General features: G+C 38.9%; 2 protein-coding genes across 3 annotated transcripts; both read left to right on the top strand.

Annotated features, from left to right (window-relative positions):
* Positions 1–998: 998 nt before the first annotated feature.
* Positions 999–6,010, top strand: LOC131312038 (protein FRIGIDA-like). Its single transcript, XM_058339739.1, has 4 exons — positions 999–1,449; positions 2,238–2,837; positions 4,740–4,915; positions 5,006–6,010. The coding sequence occupies exons 1-4, from the start codon at positions 1,080–1,082 to the stop codon at positions 5,771–5,773; spliced, it is 1,914 nt and encodes a 637-aa protein (XP_058195722.1). The 5' UTR covers positions 999–1,079; the 3' UTR covers positions 5,774–6,010.
* Positions 6,011–7,490: 1,480 nt separating this feature from the next.
* On the top strand, positions 7,491–11,158 carry LOC131312037 (U2 small nuclear ribonucleoprotein A'). 2 transcript variants are annotated; one of them, XM_058339738.1, is made up of 8 exons: positions 7,491–7,736; positions 8,820–8,860; positions 8,974–9,103; positions 9,189–9,394; positions 9,655–9,828; positions 10,108–10,158; positions 10,319–10,501; positions 10,897–11,158. In XM_058339738.1, exons 1-8 carry the CDS (start codon positions 7,655–7,657, stop codon positions 10,900–10,902), a joined length of 873 nt encoding a protein of 290 aa, XP_058195721.1. In that variant the 5' UTR covers positions 7,491–7,654; the 3' UTR covers positions 10,903–11,158. The 2 variants fall into 2 exon arrangements, with proteins under 2 accessions (XP_058195721.1, XP_058195720.1); XM_058339737.1 differs by having other exon boundaries at positions 7,575–7,736; positions 10,319–11,158.
* The last annotated feature ends 514 nt before the right edge of the window (positions 11,159–11,672 follow it).

The raw sequence follows: 11,672 nt of genomic DNA, 5'->3' as shown, positions 1-11,672 counted from the left end.
TTTTTTTACGTTTTCAGGTTGACATGAGGGCACGAATTCACGGAAATAAGGGCTACTAGCTGGTGGGGATTGGAAAAACGAGAATCATGTGAAGCAAAATGAACCAAACTTGATGTTCCTGTGATGCCTTGCACCAAGGAAGCAGATGCACGGCCCCGTTGAGGGCTGTTTCCTTCACCTTGACCCCAACTGATAATTCTTGACCATCTTACTGACCAATCTCTTATTGTAGCGAGTAGACTGATGCTCTCTTATTGTAGCAAGTAGACTGATGCTCTAAAAGTTTTTGGATAAATGTTACTACATTCTAAATTTCTTTCGTCTTGTTATACGAATTCCGTGTAATAGAGTGAGGAATGACCACACATTCCAGTCACATTTGTAATAGTCGGATTCTGTGATCTTTAATAAAGCCTTGGAGCAAAATTATGGTTTTCTTTCTTATCTTGTACATTGTTTTTGTGCCTAGTCTATTGTTGAGCTTAGTTCTGTATACTTTGAGGAGTCGAATACTTCCACGTTCCACTCTTAATTCACACTGGTCCTCTTTACGCACAAAATGGTGAAGGGAAAAAAATAAAAATCAAATCGTCTCAAAACCCTTGGCGCAGTTCTCAGTAAATTTTCTCTCTCTATCTCTTAATTCATTATTCTTAAAAAAAAATAAAACCCTCGAAACTCAAACCGAATAGGACATGGCTTGTTCTCTCTCTCTCAAATCAAAGAGCTTGTTTGGATGGGGGCTAGTGAAGGGGTACTAGTAATACCCCTTCTACGACCGTGGACCCCTGGTTAAGCCATGATTTGGGAACATATTTTGCCGGGTATTAATTAAGCCTCGCAATCTCTTATAGGGAAGTTCTGGGTGTTATTATATAATATCCCTTTCTTCTTCATTTCAATTACAAAATAATTTTATTTCCCATTTTATCATCATTTCTTATATAATATTCCGTACTATCTTATTTTTTTCGTAACTAATTACCCTGATTCTTATCCCGCATCCGACCGCCTAAAGGGGACTCGACTATTCAGGTAACCCCTTCTCCTTCCGCTTCGAAATCACGATCAAACTCCACATGGCAACCCCGTCCCCTCCTCCACCCGTCAAGCCCGACCTCCGCCCCGCCCCGCCCCCTCCTCAACCGTCGCAACCATCTCCCACCGTCGAACAAGAACACCAACACCACCTCCCAATCGCGCCCAATCTACCAACCCAAACCCCATCACAACCACAACAGCAACAACAACAAAAGCTGCCCGATTTCATCAATTACATCGCCGACCTCCGGAACCTCTCCCCCGCCCTCTCCGCCTTCCACCGCCGCTACGACGAGCTACACGAGCACCTCGACTTCATCAGAACCTCCATCGACTCCCAATTGCTCCAACTCCTCGATACAGAGGTCCTTCCAAATGTTGAAATCCTTCCTCCTGCAGACCAATCAGGTACATCCAATGTCCAAACTTTTTTCCTTGATAGCTTAGGTGTCCGGCCAGCTTGCGCGCACGGCGCACCTCAACTAATCCGGAGACCAATCCACAACCCAATACGGGGGTCTCAGTTAAAGCTCGGTATAGACTATATCACCAAGAGGATTTTGAACCCGAGAAACTAGGAGGGATTAAACTCTAAGTCCCAATCCCCTATCCCGTTAGGGTAAATCCCATATCCAAACTATGAAAGTCCTGATAGAGAAAGTCTACAACACAACAATATGCACAACATCTTGCACAACATGCCTTCGTGGCAGTGTCGTCTCATGGATTGCTAGTTTTCAATTATCTATGAGACGACACTGCCACGTAGGCATGTTGTGCATGTTTTTGTGTTCCAAAAACCCAACATAGGCATGTTTTGGGATTTGTTGTGTTCCTAGAACAGGGTAACAACCACAATCATAATCAGTCGTCTCAATTAGACTTCCTCTGGCTTAAATTGGGGTAGTTTTTTAGCTAGACTTTTTTTTAAGTTGTTATCTTAATCCTTCCTAGATTCGGGTCAATTTTTTTTATTAATGTCCGTCTCGACAAATGGAATTTAAAAACGTATTATATGAACATTTTCAACTTATGTCTATATTTTTGTTCTTTTCTGATTGTTCTCATCAAGGCGAACGATGAATTTCAAAAATATTGACAAAGGTCTGGATAAAAAGTCACTAAATGTTACTTTTAGTGGAATATCTTCAAGAAAAATTAATTTATGGTGAACTCACTCTCAGTACTTTTTACAGTACTTGCTCCAATTGTTGAAGAATTAGGTAAATCTGAAGAACAACAATCGCAAGATGATGTTACCCCCGAGTCATCTCAATCGGAGATCGAAACAATCTGCAAGACCATGTGTTTTCGTAGCCTCCGGAAGTATATAATATCGAATCTTTCGAATTTGGCCAAACTTCGCGAAGAAGTGCCTTTGGCATTGAAGCTTGCTTCGAACCCAGCGAAGCTCGTGTTGGATTGTTTCGGGCGTTTTTTCCTTCAGGGAATCAAAGCCTATTATAAGGACTCACCTATGATTCCGTCTAGAAAAGCGTCGGTTTTGGTTTTGGAATATTTTCTGCTAATGGGATTTGATAGTGGGGAGATCGAGGATGCAGTTAAACAAGAGGCGGAGTCGTCCGCAGTGGACTGGAAGAAGCGGCTTATGACTGAAGGTGGTTTGGTTAAGGCTTGTGAGACTGATGCTCGTGGATTGTTGCTTTTGATTGGTTGTTTTGGGATACCTAAAGTGTTCAAGTATGAAGATATTTGGGATTTGATTCGGGCTGGGAATGTGATAGAGATATCTGATGTCCTCCGGAGGTCAAATGTCCTTCTCACAAAAATTCCAGGTACTTGCATTGTATGCATTGTAGTATGTCACAGCAGCATATACAAATTCCAACCCGTCTACCCCATTCTCCCTTTGGGAGATTCACTCAAAAGTACTATTTTGTTTCTTGTTCATAGAGTTAGATTGGGAAATCACGCTAACTTCAATCCCGATTCTTCATATTTCAATATAACTTCCCTCCAAAAGTTTTACATTATCTTCCCAATGGAACTAATTTGTAGAAATTGCATCTTTAGTGTTAAAATTATACTTTTACTGTTTTACGTGTGTTATGAAAATCTAACAAAAAGTGAATATGATGTTTCTTGTATTATAATATGTCAAAAGATAAAAGGGATGAAATGGTAGTTTTGTAGAACAACAGAGAAGGGTCTCCAAATAAGGAGAATGAAAATTGAGTCCACATTTTGGATACCATTCCAATGAATTAGGGTTGAAGGCCATTGGTTCTCCAAAACAGAGTTTTGGAGATGGGTTGGAGGTGCTCTATGATCATATGGTTATCTACGACGTGGGTTGTTGAGCTCTTATGTTGTTATTATGTGGTTTGAAACATTTGTGTTTAAGCTTACTGAAGTATCCCTGGTTTAGATTATGGTTATTATACGTTAAATAGACTTTAATAGGAACAGTAAATGTAATTTAATGACAGAAAATCACTACGAGAAAGTTAATGATCTCACAATGGCTTGAAATTTGAAGAAATATGAAAGAAGCATTCTTTCACCAACAGTGCATTTGCTTAATTGGCCAGATTAGACATGAGAATAATTCCAGCATTTGAGTGGAACACTTTCATCTATGTTGGATAACCACTTCGGCATGTCCACTATTTGAATGCAACTGTTAAAACATCCAAAACCAATTGGCAATGAGGGGAGAGGCCACTCAGGCTCATATACTAGTTTTCGAGGGGATAATTAACAAATGTGGGACAAATTCCAACAGCAACAATGAACAGAGGGATTACATATCCATTGTTAATTTTTTTGAAAGTCGTCAATTGAAACGTCACATCTGCATGTAAGTTTTCCATGTTGCTACAACCTAGGTTTCTGAACTCAAACATTATCATAATGTGGTTTTGGAGATTTGTGTTTAAGCTGCAACAATGGAGTTATTCAGATTTAGGTGGTTGTTAAGCACAAACAGACATAGTAGGAACCGTAAGTGTCAGATATTGAGACTATAGAAAGAGTGGTAAGACCTCTTGCCATGGATAAATTGTGATTTTTGATTTTGTGTATTTATGATGCTTTTTGTAATTAATTAAGAAAAAGGAGAAGAATTAAAAGTTGGAATCGTTTGTTAAATTTTCTTGTATCGTGAATATATGTACTTAGCTATGGACTTGACAAACTAATTACTATGTGACGGCTCAATTTTGGTTGACATGATGACCAGTGACCCATGACCTGGTCCCTTTCCTGGTTTGCTTTGCAGACCTGTTTGAAAACATTTTGGTGGGACATGTAGTAAATTTTTTTGGAAAGGCATCAAACTATGTACAAAAGAAAGCAAGGAACAAAAAGGTCATATCTGACTACACCAAAAAGAGACCAACCAATAAAAGGACATATACACCACTCTAAACGCCAAACGCCAAAAATATGTAGCATGTCAACGAATTGAAAGTATTGGGTTGCACTCCCTCGGCACCCAACTAAACTAGAAAATGGATTTTATACTCAATAAAGAATGGATATGAAATGACATTAGTACAATGAAATGATGAATATCACGTAATAATCATAGCATTAGGAAGATAACATCCGAATTCAAGTTGGTTGTATGCTTTATTGGGTGTCATCAATATGCCTCTTGTTTGTTTTATATTGTTATACATAGACACTTGATATGATTGGATGCTTGTAGTCAGCCTTATATATCTCTGTTACAGATATAATTGAGTGGATGGTGAAGAATAAAATGGAAGTAGAAGCTGTTGATGTTATGTATACTTTTGGGATGGAGAGCAGGTTCCTTCCTGTGAAAATTCTGAAATCTTTCTTACTTGAGGGTAAACAAACTTGGAAGAAAACAAAACAAGCGTCAGAGGGTTCAGTATCGATTGTGGTATGCTTTAGTTTGCATTTCTCTGTAATGATTTCCTTCCAATTTTAGTTTTCTAAATCCACAATTCATAATATGCTACACAATATGCAGAACAACGGAAATAAAAGGCAGCTGGCTGATATGAAACTTGTACTCAAGTGTTTGAAAGATCACAAGATGGATCCGTCAAAGGTTCTCAACGGATGGCACCTCGAAGAAAAGATATCTAAACTCGAGAAAAAAATATCCGAACTGGATAAGAAAATCAAAGAGCAGGTTAAATCAAAGAGAAAAGAAGCAGATGAAGCAGGGCCCTCACATAAGGCAAAAAGCCAAGACCTAAAACGAGCACGAGTAGCCGATAGCAGGCCACATGTGGATTATATTGAAAGGAACTTGTTGGATGGCGGTATTCCTCAGTTCAGTAATACTTATTCCGCTTACTCATCTTTAGCGGGACCCAAGGCCGGAATAAGGGTCGCTGAAGTTCTGACGCCGGGATCTTATGCCACAGCGTTTCATGGTGGCATTCCAGTTGATAGGGTGGGGCAAATCAGTAATTATAGCAGTGTTCAGCCTTACGGGTGGCGTGGGGAAGCGTCCTTAAATGAAAGGTTAGTTAGTCGTAGCTATGTGGAGCCCTCGGCCCATGGTGCCAATGGGTTGTATGGGGCGGCAGCAACGGTGGCGGAGAGCTATGCGGGGTTGTCAAATCCCTCGTCTATTGGTGCTTCTTATCGGACCTCAACATCGGATCTTTACCAGTTCGCCGATACAATTGTGGACAGAGAAACATATGGTGGTTCTCGAACAGGTGCTAGTGCTACCATCCCCCCTCTTCCTATTGCCTCTGCTCATCATCCGACTTACTATTACTGAGTGAATTTCATGATCCTTGTTTTTGGCAGTTTCAATGTTTGTGTATTAGGATATTCTCTAGTCTCTACCAGCTCGTGGCTGATGGGAATTTTTTTTCCGCTCGGCACAATGGCTGACGGGAATTGAGTCAAACATTGTGGAGAAAATGGAATTTTAGCCTTTTCGACTTGTAGACTTGATCTGTTTTAGACTTGCTGCTGAACAACACTTGATCTAGATTTTGTCTTTGCTTTGCAATGACCTTTTTCTTCTCCTCATTGATCTAAGAAAATAGTGTCCCCCTCCGCATGGGGAATGCAGATTCCAATGTGAATCGGAAAGTCTGTGTTGGCCCAAGTGCATCGGATGTTTCTGGGCATATCTATGTCCGGCTATTTGCAGATAAGTTTGTTTACATAGCATTGCCCTGTGTGTACAATGTGTGGCCTTTCGCCCTTTCCAATTGAACATGTTCTCTCCTATCAAGCTAGGGAACCCTTGCAACTGTGCATGGAGTAAGAGCAGTCATGCCTTGCTAAGTCAGAATATGGGCCTGTTGCGCCGCATTACGAGTCAGCTTTCTTATCTCGAGAATTTCTTAGAGCAAGTTTAAATGATGAACAACTCCCGAAAGATTTGTTGATAAGTTCAAGTACAAGATAGGCCGAGATAAAATGAAAAGGACACGGATCAAGCAAGAGTTGTTCTGTTTTCAGAGGTAGCCAACTCTTCTTGAGGAATACATAGGGCTAAGAACTATGTTCGCATGGCAAAGGTCAACTGGCTGAGTTCCAACATGGAAGAGGTTCTGCAGCAAAAAATTTGTTTGAGAAGCGACTTTCAGATCTCTTTCTTATTTGCTTAATAATGACATTGACGCAGTCTCATCAGAATATAAATGAGCAGGATTGGGCATGTTTGAAAGCCATATAAACAGCTAATCTAAGAGATACAAGAGCTTCTCCAATGGGGATGGAAAATGACCATGGATGAATAATCATTAGCATCAAAAAGTTGTTAAAAATTAGTTGGTTGTAAAATATGACTCACTCATCTCCAATGGTGAGTTCTAAAATAGAACCAAAGAGTTTTAAATATTAACTAACTTTCCCCCCACCTTATTTCCTCTTAATTCAACTACTATTTCTGTTAAAAAATAATTGTCGTGTCCCCCAAACAAGGACTTTAAAAGAATTTTTTTAAAAATTATCTTTTATTTTTGATTTTTTTTTAATGATCTCACCATCCTCCGGCAAGATTGAACGCTGCAAGTCCGGGACCTACTTTACAGATATCCGATAAGTTTCAAGCTTTCCAGCCATTTTTCGGCAACTATTAGGTAACTCCGACGAACTTTCTGGTAGATAGTAGTTGAATTTGAGTGAGGTGACAATGATAGCTATAGTCATTTGGGGATGGAAATATACAACCCCTTTTCCATCTTTGCTATTTTTTCATCCCCATTGGAGCATTTATGCTTTTGGAGATAAAAAATGACTATCCATTCCACCATTGGACTTGCTCTAAGAGCTTTGTCCAATAGAGATGTATGTAGGGTTGGGAATGGAAAATGGTAGTACAATATCATATCCATCCTCATTGACCCACTGAAGTTAAGAAAAAAAAAAAAACAAATAAAACACCTCATTAGTGTATCGAATTTAGACAATATCATATCGGTATATACCAGACGGTACAATACGAGATTCATAACTTTGGAACTAAAATACAAATGGGGGGCAAACATGTAATAACAGCGGAACCCAGTTTTAGGGTGTGCACTTGAGATTAAAAAAATAGAGTAGTAGATACCCGCTATATCTATCAAAACCCGCAATTGGGGTTTTTCCGCCTTCCAAAACACACACAGAGACAGTAGTGAAGCGAACAAGAAGAAAGAGAATGGTGAGATTAACGGCGGACTTGATTTGGAAAAGCCCTCACTTCTTCAACGCCATCAAAGAACGCGAACTTGATCTCCGAGGTAACCCCACCCCGCTCTCTCTCTCTCTCTCTCTCTCTCTCTCTCTACCTATACGTACAGAAGATTGTATACATTCGATGCAGCTGTATATGGCTGTATGCTTGATGTGCTTCGTTTTGAAACCCTAGTTTAGTTTTGTTGACTCTGTTCTCTTATTATGAAGCACGTACAGGACAAATCTAGGGTTTTGTCGACTGCACCTGTTCTATTTCACTGCGCGCGCGCGCGTGTGGATCTCCAAGTTCGATTAGCGAGAAAGTAATGGGAAGAGTAAAAAAAAATGATTTTAATTTCTAGTTTATCCCTGTTTCCCAGCAACTTACTCCCGGAAAGTTATTGAATTTTCTTCAAATCATACTTAAGCTTCTTTTTTTTTTTTACACTCCGTCCCAAATTGCCCGCCCCTTGCGAAAAGTCATGCAATTTTCGGTTCGAAAAATAAAGTATTTTCAAGCATCATTTTTCAAGTTTATTTCATGAACTCTTTAATGTGGTGCGAAGAATTTTAAAAAATGATAGCGCAAAAGTATTTTATTTTTTGATCTCTAAATTGCAAATCTTTTTGTGGTGGTCCAACAATTTGGGACAGAGGGAGTGTACAACATAGGAGGTGTCCCGACTCCGAAACGGACGAGACTAATCCACTTATGGCCGGCTGCAAAATATGTAAGGTTAACTCAGCCAAATAAGTATATTTCTGTACGGACTTTCATGGCATCCAAATTTATCACATGAATAGGTACTTATGATATGAACTCGAAGCTATCCGTGTTTCCCAACAACTTGCTCCAAGAAAGTTAGTGTTTATAATATGTAAGGTCAATTCAGGCATTTCTTTTGGGAGCCAAACTTTATAACGGGAAATTATTGAAACTCTCCTGCAAGCGTTTCATCCTATTCAAATATATGCACGGGAAAAAAATTATTTTCTTTTTTCTGTCTTTCACTCCACTTTGTACCATTTGCACTTTCCTTGATCACACAGGTTCTAATAGTACTTTTCCCTTTTTTATGTGCAGTATGAATTATTTTATTTAAATGTTTTTTATTTTCTCTCTCTCTGTGTGTATTTTCTTGCTCTAGGGAATAAGATTCCTGTCATTGAAAACTTGGGTGCGACCGAGGTGAGTTTAGCTTCTTGACGCTCAAAAATTAACTAGAAGTAGATCGTTTCTTAGAACTTGTTTTGCTTTCAAATTGATATGTTCTTAATGGACACTGTACTTTTCATATACAGGATCAATTTGACACCATTGATCTGTCTGACAATGAGATAGTTAAGCTTGAAAACTTTCCATATCTTACTCGTCTGGGTACTCTGATAGTTAACAACAATAGAATTACTCGTATCAATCCGAACATTGGAGGTCAGGCCGCTGATTTTTACTTGAATGTTTTCTGTTGTTTTTTTGATGGGTTTAGCTTGACAGGTTTTGTTTTGTGAATTGGCAGAGTTTTTACCGAAATTGCATACCTTGGTTCTTACCAACAATCGACTAACTAACTTGGTTGAGATTGATCCACTTGCATCTCTTACAAAGCTGCAGTACCTTAGCCTTCTTGATAATAATATTACAAAGAGGCCGAATTACCGCTTATATGTAATCCACAAACTCAAATCGCTGCGCTTGCTGGACTTCAAGAAAGTAAAACAAAAGGTCAGTTGTTGTTAGCTTACTTCTTAATTTTATGGCTAGTTTTAACTTATCAAAAAATTTGATGGCTAGTTTTCAGATCCTTCTGTCTTTCAACTTCATAGATTCCTATTGTTAAATTTTGTAATTGGGAAAATTTAATCATTTTGTCATTCAATGGTAGTTTCAAATTCCTTCCCCTACATCTTTGTATTGTCAGTGTTGCTAGTTGGTTTGCTCGCTAGGTATTTCTGTCTAGTAATGAATGGTTTTTGTTCAAGTAGGAGCGAATTGAGGCACAAAGGCTATTTTCATCACAAGAAGCTGAGGAACAAGCTAAAAAGGAATCTGCAAAGATAGTTATTCCTGTTGAAGTTGCTAGTACCCCAGAGGTATCAAGGGAAGAACAAACACCTAAAACAGTTGCTCCCACACCAGAGCAAATTATAGCTATCAAGGTATTGTTCTCATCATTTTCTCTCCATATTCGAAGTGGTGCAGAATCATAAACTGGAAGGACATTGTTCATTAGGATTAGATTGGTGGAAGATATTCATTTGAGTTTTTTTTGTCCTATCTACTATACAACTTGGCCTGACTTTGCTCATACTTAGAGTTGGTTCTGGAACCACGAGATGTTTGATTATGATCCTGTCATTTTAACATGGAGCTTCATTTCTAACTCCAGCATCAGTTTGGCACTGGTTTAATTTATATGTTTAACAATGTCAATGCAGGCTGCTATTGTCAACTCCCAGACACTTGAAGAGGTAGCAAGGCTTGAGAAGGTGATCTCTAATTGCCAAATGATTTCTATTTGTTAATTGCTCTCTCCGAGCTCATTGGTGGCTTTTGAAAAGTTTATTGATTTGGTAGCTAATGTTTGACTTTTTCAAAGCTTTGTTGGCATTCTAATGTCCTGATGTTGATTTAAATTGTGATGAGCAGGCATTACAGTCGGGCCAGCTTCCTGCAGATCTCATAATTGGTGATACTGATGCCATGACTACCAATGAAACAGCCAAAGAGGATAAAATGGTCACTGATGGTGAAAATGAATCTAGTGATGATTCAAGTGATTCTGAGCCTGAAGAGAAAAACAATGAGGCTGCTGACATGGAACAGGAACAGGTATTAATAATATTTACAAGATATATCTATCTTCCCAATTATGTTTTGTTGGTGTCTGGTATTAGTATTGTAGACAGAATAGGAAGCTCTATACTGAATTGATTCATTTAGATAATTACGTTTAGTGAAGTATTTGGTTGGGCCTAGTGAAGAATTACGTCTGTTCATGTAATTAGGATGGTCAAAAAGATTTCTAAACTGCTAGCAAAAGTTAAGTTGGGGTCCTGCTATTTTGCCCTACGGAAATGTTGAATGCAGCCTCACGTTGGGTTTTAACTCGATTTTGGTCATTGCCACCTTATGTGATTTATGGGTAGGAGTGTCAGTAGTGTTACTGTTCTTGAAAATATATTCTTATTTGCCATTAATAATAACATTCCCCTCCCAACTTTCAGGAATAGATGGATGCTTTATATTCCTCAGCAACTTCTTTGCTGTTGCTGTAGCAGAAGGCGGTACTGATGGGTGCCGGTGGATTACTTTTCTTGTACTGTTCCAATGAGCTTAGAGATACTCTTTTTCTCAATTGTATTTGATTAGGCATTTTATGTATCAAAACCATCGTGGCTGCTGTACGAGTACAATCTCAATGTTTGTCATACTTAAACAAATGGAGGGGATAGGGAGTTTGAATTTATTCACCGACTATTCCATTCATAGTAAACTACAATATGGAATTGTGCTGCGGAAGGAGGTGAAGTGGGTTTAAATTTTTTGGTGATTTCAAGATTCTTTTGGGATCAGCTTCGGTCCATGTATGTTTCAGGGTACTGTCTAGTTGTGACTCTCACCTTTTGAGTTATCCATGAGGAATCTCATCATTGGTTGTCGTCTATGAATCTCTTTGCCCCAAAATTTTGGATTCAGAAATTTGCAATACCCAAGAAAGTGATTTGCCACATCATAATTCTAGAAGGTAATGTGTGGAAGGTTAAACCATGTCGAGGGTTTCTCAATTCACGAAGACGGCGATGGGTTGATTTGCTGGTTGTATGAGCAGGCTAGTTACAGCAAACTGGTTGTGATTCACAAGTTTCCATCAATGGATTTTGCGTGAAAGAACCACACCAAACCATCCCTAACTAAATTGTTTCCTCTTTTATGTTTTAGCAAAGGAGAAACAAGACGAGACCCATGAGACTTTCTTAGCAATATAAAATGCTCAATTGCA

Source organism: Rhododendron vialii, chromosome 12a (genome assembly GCF_030253575.1).
Source record: "Rhododendron vialii isolate Sample 1 chromosome 12a, ASM3025357v1".
Taxonomy (NCBI): domain Eukaryota; kingdom Viridiplantae; phylum Streptophyta; class Magnoliopsida; order Ericales; family Ericaceae; genus Rhododendron; species Rhododendron vialii.
Note: the sequence above shows the minus strand (reverse complement) of the source record. Positions and strands in the feature narration are given on the sequence as shown.

Excerpts from the sequence above, each read along its gene's own strand:
- LOC131312038 (XM_058339739.1), top strand. The coding sequence starts at position 1,080 with ATGGCAACCCCGTCCCCTCCTCCACCCGTCAAGCCCGACCTCCGCCCC. Across the intron at positions 1,450-2,237 it reads TCCTCCTGCAGACCAATCAG|TACTTGCTCCAATTGTTGAA; the intron begins GTACATCCAATG and ends TACTTTTTACAG. Across the intron at positions 2,838-4,739 it reads CCTTCTCACAAAAATTCCAG|ATATAATTGAGTGGATGGTG; the intron begins GTACTTGCATTG and ends TCTCTGTTACAG.
- LOC131312037 (XM_058339737.1), top strand. The coding sequence starts at position 7,655 with ATGGTGAGATTAACGGCGGACTTGATTTGGAAAAGCCCTCACTTCTTC. Across the intron at positions 8,861-8,973 it reads AAAACTTGGGTGCGACCGAG|GATCAATTTGACACCATTGA; the intron begins GTGAGTTTAGCT and ends TTTCATATACAG. Across the intron at positions 10,159-10,318 it reads AGGTAGCAAGGCTTGAGAAG|GCATTACAGTCGGGCCAGCT; the intron begins GTGATCTCTAAT and ends TGTGATGAGCAG.